The sequence below is a fragment of the Plasmodium inui genome (genome assembly GCF_000524495.1).
Source record: "Plasmodium inui San Antonio 1 unplaced genomic scaffold supercont1.6, whole genome shotgun sequence".
Lineage (NCBI taxonomy): Eukaryota > Apicomplexa > Aconoidasida > Haemosporida > Plasmodiidae > Plasmodium > Plasmodium inui.
The window spans coordinates 968,240-991,918 of NW_008481840.1; the positions used below are offsets into that span (position 1 = coordinate 968,240).

Genomic DNA, 23,679 nt, shown 5'->3' on the forward strand with positions numbered 1-23,679 from the left:
CACCTGTTTGTGTGCGCGCGAAAGGGACGACTACTCCTGGAGGTCCTTTGTCAATCCCTGCTTCTTCATTTCCGCTGGAACGTTCCAGTAAATTATGCCTGCACAGTTTCGGGAAATTCGTCGCCGCATCCGTTTTGTTACTTTTTTCCTCTTTTGCCGTGGGCGCTAAGCTTCGAGGCGCGTCTGATAAGGGTGGGCCTCTCCGTTTCGTGCTCCCATTTGCGATGTCTTTTTTCTTTTGTGCCCTTTGCTCTCTCCGTTCCACTGCGCGGGCGCCTGCCTAATTTGCTGTGCCTTACTTTCGTCCTTCGAAACCGATATGATGAAGTGATTATCGACCGTGAACATGCATTTGTTTATGACGTCGTTGTGTGCATCTCCTGCGGGGGGGGGCGGTTAGGCGCTGATGTAGCTACTGGGTGATGTAGATACTCGGTGATGCGGCTAATCGGTCATTCGGCTAATCGGTCATTCGGCTAATCGGTGATGCGACTTCGCAATCGTGAAAATTGCCGAGGGGATCATACCGATATAGAGACACGTGCACGTCTTGAATTCGTACAGCCGGAGCTTGCAGTCGTCGGAGCCTGTGTGTGTGGAGGGGTGCGCAGATGGGTGAACAGATGGATAGGAGTTTGTTCCGCAGGCGGAGATGCCAGCGCAGAGAAAGGGGGAGGATGATATATGTCTATATAGGCGATCCTATCTCTGTTCCCACTCGTGCAGCCGCGGACGTACCCGTTATGAAGTACGTCCCCGTGTCGTCCATGTCAACCGTGAGGACATTGTGGAAGGGGGAATAGTAAAAATGCTTGCTGATCTCGTTCTTTATCAAATCGTAGTACATAAAAATGTTGTTATTTCCGCAGCAGAGCAGGATGTCGTATTTTTTGTTCAGGCAAATTTGCCTATATCTGGCGTTGATCCTGTCTATTATTTTCTTCACAAGTGTGTTTTCGTCGATGTTGTAAAGGGTTATGAGTCCATCTTCGCTGCAGCTGCAGATCTGGGGGTCGAAAAAAGGGGGGGAGGAAGGGATGCGGAACATGTGGCTTAATCTGAGCAGTGGGGAGATGGAAAAAAAAAGGAAAGCTTTATCACGGTGCAGCAACGCTCGCCATTCAGTCAGGCAGCCAGACGCATGGGCACTTCTTCGATGCATGGCTCCATGACGACGCTGCTGCGCAGTTACGTATTTGTCCCCGTAGAGGATGATCCGGTTGATGGGCATGGAGTGGTAATTCAAAGTGTTAACATTGACATATTTGCAATCCTGAAATTTCCAAAACTTAATGTCGCCATGATTCCCAGCAGTGATTAAATCATACTGATTGTGAAACAGCAAAACATTACAGTAGTCATAATGGGAGTTTAAAATGACGGTAACAATCTTCATATATTTTGATGTTAATAAGTAAATATTGTTGTGTACAGAGAGAGCAACGTACTTGCCATCCTTCGTAATTTGTATGCTGTGGCATGTCAAGTTTTTATTTATCTTGTCGTATGTGTCCTCATTGTTGTTTTTTTTTTCCAAAGTGTGTGCAACTTGTGCTTCATGCAATTTGTTTATTTTGCATAGCTTCCCTTTTTTCTCTGCTGGTATGTTTAACATTTTCCTATCGTAGTAAATGAATTTTCCCTTTTCTATATTTTTTAAAAAAATAACTTTTTTCTCGTAAAAATTCCAAGCCATTATGTTGTTGTGGCTACAGGTATACATAATGTAGTTGTAATTGAAGGGGAAACATAAATCTCGAATGTAATTGTTCTGGAGTAACATTAGGACATTGTGTGTGTTATTGGTGACGTCCATCACGTATATGACATTTTCGTGGACGCTGATATATAGCGTGGAGTCGTTTCTCATTTCTATGGAGTTAATCGATCCGTACAGCTTCGTTTTTCTCACGATTTTTTTTTCAGCCACGTCTATTAGGCTGACATAGCCGTCTCCGCTTCCTGCACGGAGGGGGGGGGCAGAATTGTTAAAGTGGATTGAGTAGTTTTTTGCTGCGCGAATAGGTGAGGAAAATTTTGTAGTGGTCACTTTGTCATATCGTCATTACGTGTTGGTGCTCCTTTTCCAGCCGTTTGCTACGCTTGGCAACGATGTTACCCCCATCAGGGCGCTCCCTGCCTCACCTGTCAAAATGGTATTATCGCTCAGAATCTTCACCACGTTTATCCCGTTGCTGAAGAGGTAGTTCTCTGGGAGGATCTTCTCGAGCACCTTCGACTTTATGTTCACCACGAGGATGTCGCCTGTGAAGGGGTGGGACGCAAGTCACCATCAAGCTCTCCATTTGGCTAAGCGGCTACTCACTAGCAGGTACACATCCACCGTACACATCAATCGTACACATCGCTCGCACACTTGCGTCGCTGCGACCCACCTGTGGTTGTCCCGAGGTAGGCGTACTCATCGTTTTTCTTCAGCTCGAGACACACAAACTGTCTCTTGTAAATGGAGGTGTTCACCTCCTCCTCGCTCATCAGCTTTTTCGTGAAGTCGTAGTAGCAGATCTTGATGCTGTTAAGTTTGGCTTGGTAAAAAGGGGAAAAATAGAGCAAAAATGATAGGATGGGAATTTGGTCTCAGTTGGGGTTCCTTAATGGAAGAAGGCTTTCCCCCCCTGGTTGCCAACATTGGGGGGCCTAATCGCTGACGCGTCCTTCCCCCCTTTACAGCACAGGAAGGAAGGAACTAACCTATTATAAAATTGTTTGAGTTGTGGAAAAAGGAAACATTCGAGTAGGGATAATCCGAAGAGGATTTGTAAATAAATTTCTGGTTCTCAATTTGAGTCAAAATCAACGTCTTGTCATCCTCCCCACCGGACGAAAGTAAATACTTCCCATCTCTGCTGATGGAAACATCCAGAGTCCTAAACTTGTGAAGAGACAAAATAATCGGATCTCCCTCATTCTCAAAATTGTAAATATATATGTTAGACACTAATTTACTTTCTTTACAGCAGCAGATATACTTTTGACCCCTATCGACATATAACTTGGTGATCTTATTTTTGTTGCTTTTAAAAATGATTCTATGATTATTCACCACGTCCTCTTTTATGATGTTCGTTCCTATGGCATAGATCATGTAGAAGTGGTAACGGAGTTCCTCCTTCTTTAACTCATAGTAATTGTGATTGATGTCTATGCTTTTCAAATTGTAAACGCTTTTCAGTTTTTTTTTTTTTTCATTTTCCCCAATTTCTTCCTCCTCTATTAGTTTTAACTTTTGTTGGTATATTTTTTTGTCTAGTTTTTTTTCATGTCTTATGAGGATCAGGTTGTTGGATATGGCTCCGTTGAACCCGATGTAGGATTCCGCGACGAGTTTCCTCTCCATCGCGGAGGGCTTCTTTGGTTTGGAAATGGGTAAGTCGGCAGCTGCGTCACCTTGTAACCGCCTCACTTTGCAACCGCTTCACTATGCAGGTGAGTGAAGGGGGGCACTTGAAGCGGAGGAGGGAGAACCCTTGCGCGGGGTAATTTCGGAGATCCACAACCGCTCAGGCCTTATCTCGGTGGGAGTGTTTCCCGTGCCTGTTTCAACCGAAAAGGAAAAAAAAAAAAAAAAGATCCTATTTATGTCGGAGTAAACAGGTTCACATTACCCCGTGTAGATATATTTACACTTTGACGTAAGCACCTGGGGGTGCCTCAGAACATTCACCTGTCCAAGTGCTCCTCTTAAATTTTAATGTCACTTGCGGAGTAGACAAAATATGCACTCGAGTATCCGTATGGTTACTACAGTGCCTCTATTTTCCAATACGTGTTGTCCCCGCTGAGGAGGAACCTTACCGCGCTCACAAAGGCAGGAAAAAAAAAAATAAATAAATAAAAAAAAAAGGAAAAAAAAAAAGATAAAAATGGTCCTAACTTCTCATTGCGCCTATGTCGATATGTGTAATGTCTCACAAAATTATCTTTTACAAAATGTGCACTTTTGGGTGTATCCTCCCGGGTGAGCATAGAAGCAAAATAGTGTAGGTGCTTCTTTGGAGACTAAGGGGGTGGACTGCTGGCGTTAAAAAGTGAATGCTTCTGGGGGGAGTGCGCAATGTGGTGAATCTTCTGCACATCGAAATGCTGCACATGCCGTGGGGAAGTGATCCATGCGATTTTTTATTTTCTCCGTTTCGTTTTGTCACATCTGATACGACGAGTCACGTGTGAATCCCATCCCCCGCGCTGTCCACCTTTTGTGCACCCGAGGTGTAGAAGATGGGATGGCTAGAAGGGGTTTGCACACCAGGGAAAAAAAAAAAAATAAAAAAGAAAAAAAAGGAAGAATCTCTGAAGGGAGTGCAAAAAAAAGGAGCCAAAGGACCTATTATGTGAAAAAAAAAGGCGCAATCAAGAGAGAGACAGTTACAGCAGGGGAGCGAAGTAGAAGAACACCAAACGAAATAACGAACAAAATTGAGAGGGAAATGTTAATTTAGCTTTTTCACCCAGTAGACGCGCTGAAAAATAGCGAGACGACCTCGGCACATCTGGCGAGTGGGGAAAGGGCGTAAAAAAAAGAGAAAAAACAAAAAAAAAGGACATAAGTCCAAGGAGGTTAACAGTCTAGTGGATGTTCTTCTGCGCCTTTGTTTACTTCCTCCCTTTGTTTATTTCTCCCCTCTGTTTACTTCTCCCCTTTCTTTACTTCGCCTTTCTTTTTCTAGAGCAATCTGTTCACAGTGCTTACTCCCCAACAGAAAATGAACAACGAAATCACGAAAAGCTTGTTTCCATATGAAGCTAAATTCTTTAAGGGCATTTTTGACAAGTATATAAAAAATGAAGACTACAGCGAGGAGCTAAAGGTGGTTAGGAGCTCCAAGAATTTAATGGAGGAAGTTATTAGCAAAGAAAACGGATTAAACTTTTATTTGGACGAACACTGTGATGACACATTTTTGCAACAATGCAAGTTAGAGTTTTTTCGAAAAATGCTGAAGTATGTTTATGGAAGGAAAGAGAAAAATGTGACTCATGGGGGATGTTCTTCCGATGTGGGAGGGACGGGGCAGAGCGTAGACACGGTTGGTGAGGAGCAGGGAAAACATGTTAGTGAAGGAATCGGCAATGTAAAGGAGCTGCCAGACTATTTCGTCTTTAACAAAAAAATTAACGTCATAAATAGTTATCGGATTTACAGTTACTGCTCAAACATCATTCAATCCCTTCCGTCGCTCACCTACTTTTCTGTTGTGAAGATATACTTGGCGAACTACCCGTTGAGTGTCTTTTTGTCTTGTGTTTACTTCTACACGTTTGTTACGTACGTGTGTGACGGGGAAAACCTGATAGGTGAGCCCCCGCGTGGTGGGGCCACCGCTGTGCGGAATTGCGACGCGGCATTGCTATTGGGATTTTGTGTGCGGCTGTGTTATGTGGTCTTACTCCATGACTGACTTCTTCATCCACTTCTTCGTCAACTTCTTCGCCCCCCCCCCTTGCAGAATTCCTCGAGTCGCTGTTCTTCTCCCTCATCGTGACCATCGGCTGCGTGGCCTTGACCGCCGTGCACTACGCGAAGGAAAATAGAATAAACTCGATTATGTCCAAGATGAACAACTTTAAAGAGAATTACATATGTCGGAATTTTATAAAAAATGAAGCGAAGAGCGAAGCGAAGTTTGGTAAGTTTGAAAGCAGAAAGACGATCGAAATGAAAAAGTATTCCAAGTATTTCTTCCTAAAGAGTTTTCTGAACAGAATAAATGCGGAGCTGTTTGACTACGAGGTGTTCAAGGGGGACAAGCACTCCAGTTATGTGCAGGAAAATTTTAAGGAAATTATCCCCCTGGTGCATTCTCCTGATAATTCTGAAGGAGATGCGAAGCAAGGGGGTGAGGTAGCACCAAATCGGCAAAGTTTTGGGGGCAAAAGTGCGAACACACCCAGAGTCAGCGGGGAGGGGGTATTACCAGACAGGAGAAGTAAGACGGGGTCGAAGTTGCTATCCAGTGAAGAGCAACAGGATGGAAATGTAGAGATGCAGGATGAGCAAAGAAATTCCAAAGGAACTGCCAAGAAGAAGGTTCTCCTATGTAACGAATCAGATGGGGAAAACAACCCCAGTGGAGACATTCTTCAGAAGGTAGACAAAAGTGAAGAGGGTAGAAGGAACTCCATCGAAATGGCAAAGGAGAAAAAAAGAAACTTAATAAACTACATAATATTTGAAAACAATATATACAAAATTAACAGTAAGAACATTTTAGTAGGTGACATTGTATACCTCTTCAAAGGGGACGTGATTCCAGCAGATGGGATCCTCCTCAAAAGTAACAACATGGTTGTAGATGAGTCAGGCATTTTAAAATCAGAAAAAACATGGAAGAAGAAAATTAGCCTTGATGAATATATGTACTACTATGAGAAATCTAAAAAGAGGAAGATCAGCGTTAACGAGTTAAGGAAAAAGAAACTGAATTATTTCGAAATACTCAATTTGAAGGTCAAGATGACATTAAAAAGGTTTAGTAGAGAGGAGAGAAGCCCAAATGTACCAATGACAAAGGGGGAACATAGTACTGATGAGACTCCAGATGCTTCGCAGAACAAAATGGAAAAATTAAGTGAATGTGGAAATGAAAAAGCGGGAGAAATTAGACGTAGCATAAATGACAGATTAGTTACAAATTTTGAAAAACTATTTGAATACTCTCCTCTTGTCCTGTCCGAATCGACAGTACGAGACGGAACAGGAATCATGCTAACCACCTGCGTTAGTAAAAATAAGCAGATGTTCCAAAATACAATCAAAGACATGGAGGAGAGTACCGAACTGGAAGACATCATAAATAGCTTTTCAAAAAATGTCGTCATTATAATAATTTTTTATTGCATCTTATGCATTCTCTTCATATTTATTCACTTCTTAATTAACTTGGTGGAGAATAATATGCAGACATTTGCTTACAATTTGCTGATGTTTCTGCTTAACTGTATCATTTTGGAGATCCTAAAGTACCTTTTGTTGTCCATTGACCAGATGCCTCTGTTGCTGCAAAACTGCATAGCGATAAATTCGAGGCAAATAATGCGGGAAAATTTTATCCTAAAGAAAAAAAATACTTTCGAGAAAATTCTTTTCACTAACATGATTTATGTAGACTTGGAGAGGTACACAAAGTACAGGTGTGTGTACTTTTTTTGCAATTCGGATATATGCTTTTCCACCGTCTGGGATGGAGAAGGAGATCTGGGAGTAGAGCAAAAATTCGTTAACTTGGCTAAGGACAAGGGCAAGAAAGAAGCAATATGGAGGAGCCTCTTTTTTAAGATTCTCGTTCAGGGCATCCTCACCACCAGCAACTTGTACCATTACAATGAAAACTTTCTGTACATAGATTTGTCCCTCTTAAAATTCTTGAAGGGATTCGAAATAAAGCTGGAAGATTATTTCATCCCCAAGAAGCGCTTATTTCGTGTTATATCTGCTGGGAAGGATTTTGTCATCGCGTTTGTCTTGTCGAAGGAAGAGGCTCTGGGCCAGAAGGGACTCGGTGCGCAAGGCGGGGGGCCCCCCAGCGTGCTGCGCATATTCTTCAGGGGCCGCGCCAGCCTGGTCCTCCCCAAGTGCAGCCAGTACCTGGACGGCGACGCGCTGCGCAGGTTAGCTCGCACGGGAGCGGCAGCATGAGGGTGTGCGGTGAAGGGGCGAAGTGGCACGTCATGATACACAGCACCTCTCCACGTGTACATTTCAACAGGTCTACACTTCAATACGTGTAAACTTCAACACCTCTTCCCTTCTACACTTCCTCACTTCTATACACTTCCCTCCCCCCAGCGACATCGCTCAGCTTAAGGAAAAAGTCCAAAAGGTGCAGCAGCAGAAGAAGGAAGAAGTGATATGCTTCGCATACAAAGAAATAGCGCTGGGCGAGAAGGAGAAGGAGGAGCTCTTCCAGTACGAAGACGACAACGACTACACGTTTGATAACAAAGAGATGAATAAGAACATCGAGGAAACTTACCTCAAGTATGTAGAACAGAATGACTACACGTGTGTGTCCATCTTGGTTTTCGAAAAAATGCTGACGAAACATTTCTATTTCGATTACAAAATGTTGGAAGCCAACGGCATGAGCGTGAAGGTCTTCACCAAGGACAGCATGTCCAAGGTGAAGAAGCTGTTTTGCGACTTCCCCCATTTTTTTGAAAATTTAAAGCTGTACAATGCAAAGCTGGTGGGCGAAGAGGAAGCGCTAGATTTGCACTACCAAAATGATGGGGACAGGTTTGTTAGCCATCCCCAGGGGGGGGACAAGAAAAGCGCAAAATTGAATCCCCAGGGCATGGAACAGAAGAAGTGGGACCGAAATGCATACAATGAGACAACCCCTGCGGAGGGAACAAACCTGGGTAATTACACCCTGAAAAAGGGAAATAACAAATCTTTGGCGCCAAACAAGTGCAGAAGTGAAATTTTAAATTTGAAAGAGTGTGATGATAATGTGATGATAAATATGACTAGCCAAAATGAAGCGCGAAAGAAGAAGCACGACTTCCTCCTAAGTAACAACATTTTTTACAACTGCGAGAATACGGAGTTATCACGTCTGTTGACCATCTCGAATTATTACGGGAAGAATGCACTCGCGACCAATGAAAGCAGTGTAGACTGCGAAGAGGGGACGTACAGCCTACGAATATGCGACAACAGGGGTAGAGGAGAAAGTAAAGAAAAAAGCGACATTGTTATTTTGGATAGAAGTCTCTACGATTTTGTAAAATTGAAAAACTTCTCAAACTGTATTCTCACCAATATACAGCTATTCATAGAGTATAATATCACCTTGTATGTCTGCCTTATCATTTTCTCAACCGTTTGCACCTTGGTAAATGGGTTAGAATTTTTAAATACGATACAAATACTGTACATATATTTTGTGAAGAACGTCATTTTTCACTACTTATCTTGTTATCGAAAAAGTCCCATAAGTACCGTCGGGAAGAAGAAAAAACAAACCTACGACTTTTTTAAGGAAAATGACATAAACAGTATGATTTGCTCTATTCTATCCAAAACGATCATTCTCTTTTTGGTATTTTTCCTTGGACATGTATTCATTCCTGAGTCTAAATGGGATTTTGTGACCCCAGAATTGAGGAACTTGTTTGAATTTTCCGAGTTCGCATATCTTACGGATAGGCAGCAGTCCAGCTACTTTTACACCATACGGTCTTGTATTCGTTTTAAAAAGAATTTAGAAAATTTGAAAATACAAGCCGTCATTGATGTTAAGAATGATTACAGATCGATGGCTGAATGGGACACCTATATCAGTCCGGGTAGACATGGCACCATTCTGTTTAACATCTTTTTTCTCTTTTTCTTTTTCTCCTATATTCATATTTATTTGAAGTCTTTTTTGCGGGACATACACATATATTTGGAAATGTACAAGGGGGAACAGGCTAACCGATTTAGCAACTACATCATCCCTTTAGTGGGTAGCGAACGGGAGGGTAAGAAGGACCTCTCCGCAGAAGTTCGACACTTTATGGAGGAGCTGAAGGAGGAGAGACGATCTACTAGTTTGGTTAACACGAAAAATGTGAAGAATTGTGGAAAGGGACCAAATAACCAATTTGAAAATGGTGAAGCGGGGAAGAATGCAAGTCGAAAGATACCACACACGGAGGAAGCACACGAAGGGGAGAAGAAGTTTTCCTTCCTCCAAATAGCTAGTCAAATAATCTCTAAATCAGGCTTACCCAATGACAATTTTTATGTGATGTTACTGAACCTTGTTTGGGAAAATTACATGACATTCATAATTTTTTTTTTTCTGCTGGCGGCACACATTTTTGTCATTGAGTTCGGCTCATTCTTCTTTAACTTACACGTGACGGGGTTGACTCTATTGCAGTGGGTATTCTGTTTCGCCTGTTGTCTCCTCGACTTGGTTCTTTATTTTGTTACTTTGCGCCTCGGCCTGTTTCTCCTGCCCGCCAGTTCTTTTAAAACCTTCCAGAATTTGTATGAGCCGCGGGAAAGGACCGTGTAAGTGGATAGCCTTCGGCGTTTGCTCCCGGAAAAGAGGGGGTTACCATCTTACCAGTGATCTGTTACGCAGTAGCATTTGGACGAACATGTGACTGTGCCAACGGATTCACCACAACCACTTCCACAGCCACTGCCGATTTTTCCGGGAAGAAAGTGAAGGTGATTCTTTCTACAATCACCCTTTCTTCAAATTTTTTTCTTTCTTGCAGATTTGAAACCCTGAATGATTACAAGCGGAGTTACATGTCCAAGCGATATAAGTACGACCTGAAGGTGTAAGTAACCATTTCGCTGGAACGTCTCCGAGGCAGGGGACAGGCGGCATATGCTTCGTTTTCGCGTTTCGCACCATTTCGGTGTGTTTTTTTTTTTGTCTCCTTTTTTTTATTTTTTTTTTCATCACTTCGCTTTTTTCTTCCCCGTAGGACACGCAAAAGTTGGGTATGAGAGGCAGAACCATCACAAAAAAAGAAGAGTCGCTTATTCGTCTGCACGTACAATTTGGTGTTCCCTTTTTTTTTTTTTCCTATTCGAAACGACCAATTGGTTTGTCTCTGGGGAAAAAAACTATCGTGTGAGTTTTTTCTATCCATGTGTGCCACGCGCGTGTTTTATATATGCACATGTTTTTTGCTCTTACAGTTGGTTACGCTAAGCATTTCGCTTCGCACTTTGCTGAAAAGTGAGTGACACAACAAACGTGGGAACCTAGGTGAAAATAAAAAAAATTTAAAAATGAAAGGTAACTGTAACAAACGTTTTTCACATGGGGTGCCAAAAAGCCGGTGTATCCACCTGGTGTCACTTCCTCTTTTTCTTTTTGAGCAACACGACGTCCGAAAAAGGGGAGGCGTAAACAAGAAGGGGGGAAATAAACTGACAAATGTTAGAACAAAAAAAAAAATATGAGCACCCAAATGTTAGGTGTCACCAAAGCGGCCACACATCTTTTCACTCCCTCAAGGAAGTGAGTGGCTTGTTCTTTCGAACGGAGTTGATAAATTTTTTAATTTCTATATTGTAGAGATTTACGTAGCTGTTGTAATTCTTGTATGATTTCCTTCCCAGGCAATTCAGGGAAACATTATTTTTATTTTTCTGCGCCGCCTGCTTCTTCAAAAAGGCATTTCCATCCTCTTCGTACTCCTTCAGTATCCACACATGCTCATCATTGGCGTACTTAACTTTTTTCTTTATTCCCTCTTTATCATTTACATTTTTTTTCATAAAGCTTAGGGAGGTTACAAATTTTGAGAATTTCACATTTTCCTTCGTCCTGTTTGATGGATTGTGTTTTTTGTCTTCCATGATTTGGCACGTGTGCGTCGTGGAGACTGTGGCTCTGCATGGCAAGGCTTCACTTTGGTTCCACCTGCCGTGGGGGGTGCAAACTTTACACGATTGCAATTTGTGTCGCGTTCCCGTCTTGGCTGCTTCACTTCTTCCCTTCTTCGCTGGTGCGAGTTCTCTGTGTTGCGTGTCCGTCCCTATTCAGAGATTGTACAAGCGGCGGCCGCAATTACGTGGTAGCATGTTTCGTTTTTCATTACCAGCTCGACAAGTAGGCTGCAACTGAGAGTGTTGGGTGCCCAGGTATATACTATTCTGTGCGCGGCAATTTTGCGGAAATTTTGCGGCAAATTCGGGACAATTTTTTCCCTTCCAAGTGCGCGGGTGATGAATTATGCTCCTCTACATTTAACCATTTATTTTTTTGTTTTTCCGCCTGCCGGGTTGGGATGATTAAGCGCGTTCGTCTCCGTTCAAAGATTACTCCCACATTTTTCATTCCTCTCGCTCAGTTTAGGATAACATTATTTTTTTTTTTTTTAACTTCACCATTCGCAGAGCGTTGTAGCTCAGTGTGGCAGCCTTGACGCTTCCACCATCGGAGGGAGGAAAAAAAAAAAAATGGAGCACCGCTTGCCGTCGTTCCGAGTCCGTTCCGCATTTGGCAGTTTTCCAAAAATATGCCAGCATTTTTTTCTTCCCCCATTTGTATCACCACATAAAAATAACGCAGATAACACTTTCGTGTGTGGTGAATATCCGTTGGGCTGGCAACTTTTACATCATTGAAAAGGTTTGCCAATTTTGTTGAGGCCCTCAGAAAAAGGAAAAAAAAAAAAGGTAAGCAATTCTATGCAATTACAAATGGAGTCAAAAAAAAAAAAAAAAAAAAGGTCCTTTTCTGGCAAGGGAGACGCACATATAGGTATACTCTCCCTATGTGCACTCGCATTGGGCGCCGCCCCCGTGCTACCTTATATGATGTTCTTCTGGAAAGCCTTATTCATGTTGGCTAGGAGAAGCGATCGGGGGTCCAGGATTTCCCTTCCTTTGGTAGATTCGTTATTCTTCCGAGTAGCCAGATTTCCACGACGGACAAGTGGCATGGCGTTCTGTGTACCCGTAGGGGCATCATCTAGCGCAGCATATTTTAAGAGCGTCGTTTTTTTTTTTCTATCCCTAGGGGATTATATGGGGGAGCAAAAACATGCACCCAGGTATATATGGCCATGCGGAAATATTGCCTATGTAGTTATGCTCACATGTGGGAACAGACGGGAAGCAAATATGTAGACGCCGATGAGGTCCTCGCACGAAGGTACCTTTTCTTTGGGAGCACATCCATGGGGACTAGAGGCATCAAGGAATCACGAACGCACTTGAAGGAATACTGAAACCGCTCGTTGCTGTAGTCCTGCGAGGGGAATGCAGACAAAGGTTCGAAATTGTGTGCCGTAAATATATTCTTACGGCGTAGTTAAAATAAGCGAAAATGAAAAAAATCGTAAAAAAAAAAAAAAACAGCAAAAGAAACAGCAAAAGAAACAACAAAAGAAACAACAAAAGAAACAACAAAAGAAACACCGAAAAAAACACCGAAAAAAACACCAGAAAAAACACCAGAAAAAACACCAAAAAAAACTCATAGTGAAGGATACATTTGTGCCAAGCGGCCATATTTTTGAACTACCAAGGGGTTAAACTCGTCCACCAAAATTAAAAAGTTAAATATTTCCTTTATCTTTGCGTCTGAGAGGTGCTCATTTTTTTCTTCAACGTGTTCTTTGTAAAATTCCTCGATTGACAGGGAATACGTTTCTTGGGTAGCTAATCCCTTCGTTGAGTTAATGTGGTGAGAGGAGGTATTCGTTTAAATGAGACGCAAGCGTCAGACACACAGGTTGCATGGGCAATGAAATAGTTGACGACAGGTCTTACGTGCAAACATAGGGCCACAGTCGCCTCCGCCTTTGTCATTGGAGTCCCAACCCATAAGAATCGAACCTCTTTCTCGCTTCCCGGGAGGGGGGGGAAAAAGAAAAGAAAAATAAAATAACAGTAAGACGAAATAGTAATACTAGCTGTGTAACCTGGTAGAACAGATGGCTAGCCACTTCACATGGACCGGCTGCACGCACAGCTCGTCTCCCTTTACTGCGTTTTTAAATCCGTCGGGTTTATGTTCGATCTCAGGATGATAACTTGTTCCTGTAGTTTTGCATCACACGGGAGGGGGGATATGTACACTTGGGGGAGGAGAATGGTAACCCCATCACGGCAGTTAGTATTTTCCCATACCGCTGGAGAACTTTTTCGTCATTTTTTTTTTTTTTTTTTCTTTTTCCAACTCCTTCCATTTCTTACATTTTCGTGGAGTTCCCTCGATAGGCGTTCCAGCGAAACTAAATTTTCTCCAGCCCCAGGTGTGTCGCTTAAAAATATGGGTATCCCATATATCTGAGGGGGAGTATAAAAGGTGAAGCGGCTTGAACGTTGGGACCCGGTTAGGGAGGAGTGCCGCTCATATAGACATGTTCACAAAGGCATGCATATCCATGTGGAATCATCTCCTGGGTGGTCCCCCTCTGTTGAGTATATTTTAAACGTCACATTAGCATATTGGCTCATTTGCCCATTGGCTTAGGCACCCAACTGACGCTTTAAAGCGCTGAGGCATGTGCGTAAATTTAACCAAGTGTTGTGAGATGCCATCCTTTAGCGCCTTTGCCCGTATGTCAAACGCAATGGGGAATTTGCTCAGGCCGACGAAGGCAGAGCGTCCCACTTCTGCCACCAGGGGTCTTCCCTCACACTTCAGTACGAGCTGCGAATGTTGGTGAGTTTAACGGTGGGGAAAATTACGGCTCTTCTCTGCTTCGCTCCAGAGTCTCTTTCTCGTTGAGATAGCCCCCCTCCCGCCAATCCCCTCATATGCATTATTCTTCCAACCTTATTCTGTAAGCTCAGGGTGAACGAAACAACAAACGTGATAGATAGTATCTCCTTTGACACTTGCAAAATATCTATTTTATTCAATTTGACATTTTTGACGAAGAAGTTTGGATACTCCCCCAACGCACGGCTCAGCTGAGGTAGTTTGTTCTTTCCGTCTTCTGCGCTTTTATGTACTAACATGAGAGGAGTGGGGGGTGAAAAATACAGAGACGTGTAGGTCAATATATACACTTGTGTGTGTACTCATTCTACATGGAGTGGTGAAGGCCATCTTGCTCGGTTGCCCCCTTATTTTTTTCCCAAAGAGGGTAAACTTCCTCCTTTTTGTGCATAGCTATATAACCATTGAAGAGGTAAAATTTACACATGCTGGTTTGGAATGCATCCGCGAGAAGTGTCAGTTCGGGAACTCTGTCCTCCCATAGGTGAATATTGCAGGATAAAATGGCGACTTTGTCGCACTCCTTAATTGTTTCCCTGTCTGAGGTTGGTACGGGGCCGAATAGCGCGCGAGTGTAGGTGGTGGCGTAGGCGGATACGCAAGGGCATTGGGCAGGTAGATGTACCATTTTTATAAAGTACACTTGGCGAAAATGGAAAAATGGAAAAATGCAAATATGTATTCGAGCCAAAATGATGCCTCCATGTGGACACCTACTTTCACTGTTCCTCAAGAAGGCTATCAGGGGATCCACTGCCATTTCATTGCCCTGTCTGGAATTCTTTTCACTTAAATCAAAATGAGGAGATATATTTTCCAATGCCCTTTTCACATTTTCGTAGTCGAACGGGTCAGAGAAGGTTAGCACGTCGATGTAGTCAATGAGGTCTACAAAATGGGGGAGAAAAAAAATAAAAAAAAAAAAAAAGAGAAAAGTTGAATCATCCTAGACCTCTTTACAAGTTGACCCGCAATGGAAGTCACGCCTTTGCATCGTTTCGATTCACAAGTTCGGTTGAAACGTGTCCGCTTGGCGTTGACCCCCAATCGCTGCTATGGCAACTGCCAGTTTTCCTCTATACTTATGCACACGAGCCATAGTTGAATGCCCCTCTGACTGCTATTATTGAGCAAATCCTGCAAGGAGTAGGCCCAATATTTGAACAAGTATTTTTTCTCCCTCGAGTTGAACATGCAAAAGCGTGTGTCACATATGTAGAGAAGTTTCATTGGGGAAGCGCTATCTTTTCGGGGGATGTCAGTAGCAGAAAAGAAGGGCGTTCAAGGGGGACAAGTTTGTTCAGCTCAGCACGCAGTGACGCGACGAAAAAAAAATTATCATTTCGGTTGAAGCAAAAAATGTGACTGTTTCGCGTCCATTAGGGGAAAAACGGAGGGAATAAATCAGGCCTCGTGAGTGGACCGAAAAGGTTTCTTATGCATTGACGCCGCGGGGTATCAACACGGGGATGCAAAGGGAAATAGCGTCGCTCAGGGGGATGCAAAAATTAATGTGTACACATGAGTATGTAAAAAAAAAAAAAAAAGAAAAAAGCATCTACATGCGAACTAACACTTGTCGCATATTTTTTTTCTTCTTTAATTTCCTTCTCGTGGGGAGAACAACTCGTTAGTTGATTTTGTTGTATAGTTCGTCCAAGGCGGATTTAGTCATTTTGTCTTTGAAGTGGTTATACACGGTTTTGCCTACAAAGTGGGGAACAATTTTGAGTAAGTGAAATGTGCCCAAGCATACACATATAGGTACATGCCTATATGTATGCACACACACACAAAAGAAAAAAAAAAAAAAAAAATCTCTATATGTCGTTTTCCTGTCCGAATGCCCCATTCGAACATCCCCGTGCGGGGAAACCATCCACGAGTGAAGCACCGCCAATGTTCCCTTTAAACGGAAATATCGTGACAACATAGCAATTCACACAGAATGGAGACGTTGCGCGCTTCTGTTCTTACTTATAACTGTGAACTTCTCCTTCTGTAAGAATTCGTCAAATTCGTTCAGCGGAATGCGGGTGATAAATTCGACTTCATTCATCTGGGGGGTGGTCTCGAAATCGGGGTCGATGAATACAACCTGTAGGAAACAGAGGAGGGAGGGGGTGATGGCGCGAAAAAGTGAGGCATGGGGAACTAGGGACAGAGTAAAATTGTCGCTTGAGCACGAGCAAATGCGAAGAAGCCGCAACCATCGAATGATATGGTTCCCTAAAAGTGACACTTACGTAGCAACCCATGAAGGCCCTGGAGCATTCTGTGTCGCACTTGGCCACACCCAAATGGTAAAGTTGTTCGGGAGACTTCTTTATCCCGCTTTCTTCTTCCAATTCCTTTACAGCATTGCTAAGCATATCTTCATTTTCTGCAACGACTCCACCGAAACCAATGGAGTAGTATGATGGGCAGTAGTCCTTTATCTTGGATCTTTTGTGTACATAAATAAAATACTCCTGATCGATTTGGGTGAAGACAAAAATGGATGTAGCTCGGTGCCACAAATTCTCCGTCCGCATAATTTTTCTCGCTTTCAATTCTTGGAACTCATTATTTTCATTTACAATGATCACCCGCTCGTCCTTATTGTCCTCGAAATTGGAGTTAATGATATCTTTCATGTTAGCGTCTTCTTCTGTGGTAATGGTACACGTGGTGAAATTGCTGGTGGGGTCGTTCGAGCTGCTGCAGGGGCACGGGGTTGTGTACAGTCGCGAAAGAGTACACAGGAATAGGAGGGCAAGGGAGAGGAAGCACGCCAGGATGTGCATAATTGGAGAGGGTGGAGATTCGGAGACGGCTGGAAGGAACTGCGTGGAGGGATGCAAGTACGTCAAGGAGTGAGACTCCCTAGGGGTGGATTCAACTTCACAGGAGAAGTCTGTACAGATGCCCAGGGGGGGGAGCTTCCAAACTGGGACGACCTTCCAGTAACACCTTGGTAAGTAATTCCTCACCCACTGGGCCTTCACAATTTTTTACAATAAATGAAATACACCTTAAGTTGGTAGAACATCGGGGGGGGTACATAAAAGAGTGTTATGCTATGCGTATTGGCTTAAATAGTTGGTGTGGGGGCAGAATCTGCTTGGATGTTTCTAAAATGGGAGAAAAATAGGATAGATATAAAGGCGGAAGAAAGAAAATATTCTTTGCGATGTTTTCATCCAAATGAGACCCACTTTGGTTAGGAGTTTTTAAAATGGGAGAAAAATAGGATCAATATAAGGCGGAGGAAGAAAATATTCTTTGTGATGTTTTTATCGAAATGACTCAGTGGCGATACATTTTTGAGAAATTGTTTTTTGAGCTCAAGTGCGACGACGCGTGAAGCGTTATCGTGGCAAAAAATGAAGGGGGCGCGATATACGATCCTCGCGGGTGAAAGTTGTTACCACGACGGGGCCCGGGCGGTAGCACAAAATAGGGGGGGACAAACACTGCGGGGTGATATTCGCGTGGTCGCCTAATGTGGCCTTAATTATCGTATTCAAATTCGCGCAGTCGGATTTACGCGACCGCTCCTCTGCCCAGTCGCTTCTGCGGGGCAGTTTCGCGGTAAAATGGGGGGCGAATTTTGTACCGTTAAAGTTAAACTACATGCGCGCGGGGCCTGAGTTTGGATATTCGCCGACAGCGCGAAGAAGTAAAGAAATGAAAGAATGAGCAGTGAAAAAATGAAAATATAACTCAATGAAGCAGCGAAATAGCAACGCGGTGATGTACCGATGCAGCGATGTAGCGAGAAATAAAAGGTGGGCAAAAAACAGATCCTTAAATAGAAAGAAATTCTGGTGCGCTGGCAGGTTTGCCTGGCGTGGCCTGATGGGGGTTCCCCCCTCCCCCCCATTTAGCGCCTTGCGCGTCAACGCCATTTCACTGCCACCTCTCCACGGCCGCTTTTTCTCTTTTTCGCTTCTTCTCCTTTTCGCTTTTTCGCTACTTGTTCCCGTCGGGGGCTTGATCCCCCTTGGCAGCTTTTTCCGAGGCGTCGGGGGCCTTGTTTTTAGTGCCTGCCAAATTTTTCGGGTTGACCTTGGAACTTATGATGGACATGTTCTTGGACTTCCCGTCGGGGATTTTAATCAGAAGAAGGTGGCTGTTGACGACCTTGTCGACAATGAAGTATCCCCTTCTTTCGAACTGAAATTTGTCCGACACCTTTAGGGAGGTAATGGCTGGTTCGGAGTACACCACTGTCTCGTACTTGCTACTGGGGTTGATAAATTTCGTCCAATCTTCCTTATTGTCGTTTTCAAATTTGTCGACGGTAATTAAGTGGTCATATTCGTAAAGCGTACAGGTGATTAATTTTTCGGGTATGTATGGCAACCAGTGGATTTTTTTCTTTGTCGTTTTGAAGTCTCCATCGAAATTGGACGTGGCAATGACTTCCTTAATATCTGGGGCGTTTGTTGCATGATCGTCCCCTTTCACAATACTAGTGATGATCACATTTCCCAGTTTGATTAGGGTAATTTCTTCCTGCTCTGCCAACGTTTGCGCATCTTCCAATTCGATAAACAAACGGTTGGTATAAAACATGGAGCACGTGCCAAGGGATTTATTTTTCATGTGTAGGTCTCTTGTTTTTTCAACAATGTCTTCCGTCAAGTCAGTTAATTTAAGAATGACTCCTTTTTTTTTATCAACTGCTGCGAATCGGGGGATGATTGGGTCGATTATCTGTTTGTTGATGGACCAGAGTTTATCCCATTGCATGAGATTTCCCGATTTGGAAGGTCCCTGTTCTAGAATAAATTGGAACAAGGCTTCTTTTGTTAATCCTCTTCTGAGGATCCCCTTGATAGTGGGCATACGTGGATCTAGCCAGCCATCCACTAGCTTATTTTCAACAAACCATTTTAACTTCCTCTTCGACATAACCGTTTTAACAAATGAGATTCGACTGAATTCGTAAATGTAGACTTTTCTTAACTGTAAGGTGGTGATAAACCAGTTGTATTGTTCTATCCTGTCGCTATATTCGTTTGTCCTCAATGCGTGTGTTACTCCTTCAATGGAGTCTATTATTGGGCATGCAAAATCGTAGGTGGGATAGCACTTAAACTTGAACCCGTGTCTGTGGTGAGGTGTATCTACTATGCACCTGTATAATACGGGATCTCTCATGCATTTGTTCTTACTCTGCATGTCTATTTTTGCTCGGATGCAATTTTTCTGTCCTATTTCAGACCCCTTACGCATTTCTTCAAACAATTGTAGATTCTGCTCCACCGAGTTTTGTCTATTTATAGATTCGATTCCTTCTCCTCTTTGGTTCCTCATTTCTTCTACATTGGTGTCATCCGCGTAAGCCTTATCCATTTTGATTAACTTAATGCAGTACTCCTCTAAGGTTGCAAAATAGTCCGAAGAGTAGCTAACTTTTTCATACTTTAATCCCAAGTTTTCTAGATCTTCCATGATGGATGTCTCATACTTGATGTCTTCCAAGGCTGGGTTGGTGTCATCAAATCGTAGTAGCATCTTCCCCTCGTACATATTTGCATAGTAACTATTCAGAAAGGCTGCTTTCGCGTGGCCGATGTGTAGGTAGCCTGATGGTTCAGGGGGAAATCTCGTGACTACATTTCCCTTTTCTGCGTTCTCCAATTTGCCAACGTACGAAGTGGATCCGATTTTCTGCTTTAACAATTGCATGGTGTTTGCATCTTTGGTAATATCCACTTGGCTTGTTTCGACTTCCTTCTTCAGCATTGTTGTTAGCTCTCCATCTGGGTAATTCACTAAACAGCTAATTAATTTAAACCACCTGTTAACATTCCTGAACTGCTTCCAGTACTTAACATTGTAACAATTGGACACGTTAAAATATCGGTACATTTCGTAATACACGTACAAATCAGACAGGGTTAAATAGTCTCCACATATGAATGTATTCAGATGGAGGTGTTTATTGAGATAGTCACAGATGATTAGTATTTCCTTCTGCACTTGTTTGTTCCTGAAGTAGTCTAGCCACTCATCGTATTGCGCCTGTACATAGACGTCCGTCTGTTTGTCTTCTTTTTTGTTATTCTCGCAGAAGGAGTGATACAACTTGGTTTGCAATATCTGGTCTAGATTCTTTGCGAATATTTTGTTCGTCGTGTTTATGCAATTGTCTCCCTCTTGCGCTTCTGCCTTGCTCACAAACTGTACCTTTATTTCTTCTACATTTTCGTCCTTCACAAATTTTACCTTTTCGTCTGGCGAGTGGTCACTTCCGGTGGGATTCTCCTTCTGGCGGAGACTCTTGTGCACGTTCAGTATTGTTCTACATAGAAAGGGGTACTTCTTCCCGTAGTAGATGTTGATTTCGTTACTTTCTACCATCTCTTCTTTGCTTTAGTTCATGGGTGGGGGGTGAGGGCCTTCCGATTGTGCAGGCCAGAAAAGGGGGACGGCGATCGCAGCGAACGGGGAAACACGCATTTATCGCGCTGTGCGGACTGGCGTAGAGCTGTTTCGTCGACTGTGGAGTTGGGCCCTCCTTTACTTTGACTATGAAGATGGGCCAGAAATGGTTCCCTGGACAGTCATCACCTTTGGGGCGGACTTCTCGACAGACTTCTCGACAGACTTCTCGACGTACTTTTCGACGAACTTTTGGACGGACTTTTCTTTATTCTTTATAAGTTGTGGGGGGTAAATTTACACACACGGGGAAGTGAATGCATATACCGGTGTGCAAAACGTAGGGGCATGTGTGCGCGCGATGTAGATACGCGTATAAGTTGTTGGGAATCCCCGTGTGGTATTTTCTTGGCACGTTTTTACTTGTGGGCCTTTTTCACTTCAACATCGCTGGGTTAGGGAACCTCGTTATGTTGGAAGATGGCAATTTCGAAGTTGCGCTTTTACCGGGCAAGGTTACGTTGACGATTTTGTCGATGTCGCGGAGATTTGCAAAGGGGTAGTAATCCTAGCAGATGTTCCACTTTCTGTCATACTACCATTTCCTGCGGGCTTGGCTCTCCAGTCGTTTTCTGTTTCTTATTTTTTCGAGGGGTGCGCGGGAAAAATAAAAAAACAAAATGACTGCTCATGAGAATGTTTGAGAAATTTTCATCATCTTATGAACACTTCATTTTTAAACATCCTGTGTATTTCTCATGTAAAAAAAAAGAAAATATAGTTGGGGCCACGATGGTTGTTTTTGCTATTTCGAGGTGGCTCATTTGTTTTTTTATTGGTTTCTTTTTTTTTCTTGTTCGTACTTTTTTTTACATTGCAAATTTCGCGTTCTGTGTTTGACACTTCACTTGGCAGTTCATTTTTCCTTTTGTTACGACTTCAGAAAATCTTCACAAGGTGCATGTGAATATGAACAAAAAAAAAAAAAAGAAAAACGTGTATACCCGATTCATCCCAACATTCACAAATAAATATATACGTTTACATATGCGTCCATATTGAATGATACTGGTAAAAAAAATTATGTTCCTTTATGTTAGTATCCCGCTCGCTTTATACTATATTATACGCGTGGTGATAGAACGTAGTAATTAGCTTGTATCAATTGTTATCATTTAAAAAAGAAAAAAAAATGCTCTCTCACGATAAAAAAACGCACTTGTATTTGTAGTCTTCTGACATGTTGCTACTACGAAAAAATGGCTTAAAAGAGTAGTATCCTCATTTTGTTTTTTTTTTCCAAAGTTCAATGTAGAAGCATTGTAATGCATGCACTGGAACAACCGGTACATAAAAAAGGAAGTATGGGTATACCTGCATATTGCACGCTTCTAAGAAGGAAATGATCGATTTATTGCACAGAAAAAAGAGGAGGGACCGTCTACCTATATAATACTGTCAAAGCACAGATAGCCATTTTTCTAGCCAATGCCTAACACCCTGGGTTTAGGGCTAAATAGAGAGAGAAAAAAAAAAGAGTGATAATTCTTCTTTCCATCTGCTGAACTGTGTTCCTTTCATGGTTGTTTTTTTTTTTTTTTTTTTGAGGTGGAGTTTTACTCTTGTTGCCCAGGCTGGGTTCAAGCCATTCTCCTGCCTCAGCTTCCTGAGCAGCTGGGACTACAGGCATGCGCCACCATGCCCAGCTAATTTTTGTGTTTTTTTTTTTTTTTTGCTCACATACAAAATGTTGCAGTATGAAGAAATGTTTGTGTTGTTACATAACGGGAGATACGCATAAAAGAACAGGTAGAAACGTTTACACTAATTCGAATAGGTGAAGAATCACACAAGTGTAAAATGTGATAGGTGTTTTTTTTTTCTCTCTCTCTTCGGGGGAGGGGGGGGAACAGCTCAGCCTTTGTTTTCCTTTACACCTAAATGAAGAAATCTATATTGTTAGGTATAGGAAAAACAGCGGAAAAAAAAAGAAGCAGTGTTTTCTAAAAAAAAGGATTAAATAAATTAACCTGTATTAATTTGCCTTTTTTTTTTTTTTCTTTTTTCGCGTAATCGTCCGCTTGCCGAACAGCTGTTCATTTTCGTTTCTCTTTGCTCATTTATTCAAAAAAAAAAAAATTCTTCGTTCAGGTGAAAAGCAGCACATCCCGCATGAGCGGTGTAAGCCGAATTTGATCTTCTTCCCTTCAGGTTCTCTTTTTTCTTAAATGTTGCATCATTGCAACAAAGTGTGGGGTCTCTCTACGAAAGCATAGATACATATATGTTCATCTATTTAAAGGTACTAACGCATGAGAAGGGAGGTATCCTTTCTTCTATGACGAAGCTCCAAAGAAAAGAAAATGAACCTAACCCATTTTGGATTATCCTTTAAAAAAAAAAAAAAAAAAACATTGACCCATCAGTCGTAGGGAAAGCTGCACATCACACAAAAGGAGTTTACAACTTGTGGGACGAGACAGGAGGTGCACATTTGATGATTGCCAAAGATGGCAAATTGAATTTTACCTTCCAAGCAGAGTAACGGAATAGGGTTATCTCCTTGTGGGGGTAACAACGATTTGTCGCCTTGTGTCACAATGCGAGGGAGCAGAATGACTCCTTCCCCCTGTCCGGAAGCAGAAATGAGGAGCCCCCCCCCTGAATATGTGCATGCGATATGGGTTTATATAGGGACATGTAAATATGCCTATAATGAGCCAAGTGCTCCCCAAGAATTTAAGTCTACGGGGTTAGTTATAGGGTGTGTACAGTGGGACACCCTGCAGAGAGGAAATTAAAAAAGGAAAAAACAGGGAGGCAAACGTAAAGTGCTTATATAAACACACGTGCGTGCACACGTAGATACATATGTCCATTGAGGTGCATGTACGGGCGGATGCGCGAGGAATGCATTCACAAAATTACCTTCCCCGTTGGGCACATGTCTATTTATAATGCGACATGGTGTGGTTCACTCCGCAGGGATGATTAAGAAAAAAACAAACAAGGAGATAAACAAGGTTCGCTTTTGAGAGCAGATAAACTGGTTCCCCCTCCCCCGTGCCTGGTTACTTCCCATTTGCAC

The 23,679-nt window shown here is 42.7% G+C and overlaps 6 protein-coding genes across 6 annotated transcripts; 1 reads left to right on the forward strand and 5 right to left on the reverse strand.

Moving 5' to 3' along the window:
* Positions 1-165: 165 nt before the first annotated feature.
* C922_01976 (hypothetical protein) lies at positions 166-3,358 on the reverse strand (the record flags this gene model as incomplete). The annotated part of the gene is made up of 7 exons (XM_008817575.1): positions 166-380; positions 528-587; positions 739-1,006; positions 1,193-1,962; positions 2,146-2,265; positions 2,397-2,546; positions 2,713-3,358. The coding sequence occupies 7 exons, from the start codon at positions 3,356-3,358 to the stop codon at positions 166-168; spliced, it is 2,229 nt and encodes a 742-aa protein (XP_008815797.1).
* Positions 3,359-4,724: 1,366 nt separating this feature from the next.
* Positions 4,725-10,031, forward strand: C922_01977 (hypothetical protein; the record flags this gene model as incomplete). Its single annotated transcript, XM_008817576.1, has 3 exons — positions 4,725-5,316; positions 5,469-7,629; positions 7,808-10,031. 3 exons carry the CDS (start codon positions 4,725-4,727, stop codon positions 10,029-10,031), a joined length of 4,977 nt encoding a protein of 1,658 aa, XP_008815798.1.
* Positions 10,032-10,981: 950 nt separating this feature from the next.
* C922_01978 (hypothetical protein) lies at positions 10,982-11,338 on the reverse strand (the record flags this gene model as incomplete). The annotated part of the gene is made up of 1 exon (XM_008817577.1): positions 10,982-11,338. The coding sequence occupies one exon, from the start codon at positions 11,336-11,338 to the stop codon at positions 10,982-10,984; it is 357 nt and encodes a 118-aa protein (XP_008815799.1).
* Positions 11,339-12,294: 956 nt separating this feature from the next.
* Positions 12,295-15,446, reverse strand: C922_01979 (hypothetical protein; the record flags this gene model as incomplete). Its single annotated transcript, XM_008817578.1, has 11 exons — positions 12,295-12,499; positions 12,643-12,734; positions 13,011-13,154; positions 13,259-13,334; positions 13,476-13,528; positions 13,685-13,777; positions 14,013-14,144; positions 14,270-14,448; positions 14,619-14,756; positions 14,934-15,104; positions 15,299-15,446. 11 exons carry the CDS (start codon positions 15,444-15,446, stop codon positions 12,295-12,297), a joined length of 1,431 nt encoding a protein of 476 aa, XP_008815800.1.
* Positions 15,447-15,846: 400 nt separating this feature from the next.
* On the reverse strand, positions 15,847-17,002 carry C922_01980 (hypothetical protein; the record flags this gene model as incomplete). Its single annotated transcript, XM_008817579.1, has 3 exons — positions 15,847-15,923; positions 16,194-16,314; positions 16,463-17,002. The coding sequence occupies 3 exons, from the start codon at positions 17,000-17,002 to the stop codon at positions 15,847-15,849; spliced, it is 738 nt and encodes a 245-aa protein (XP_008815801.1).
* Positions 17,003-18,170: 1,168 nt separating this feature from the next.
* On the reverse strand, positions 18,171-20,570 carry C922_01981 (glutamyl-tRNA synthetase; the record flags this gene model as incomplete). The annotated part of the gene is made up of 1 exon (XM_008817580.1): positions 18,171-20,570. One exon carries the CDS (start codon positions 20,568-20,570, stop codon positions 18,171-18,173), a length of 2,400 nt encoding a protein of 799 aa, XP_008815802.1.
* Between the last annotated feature and the right edge of the window lie 3,109 nt (positions 20,571-23,679).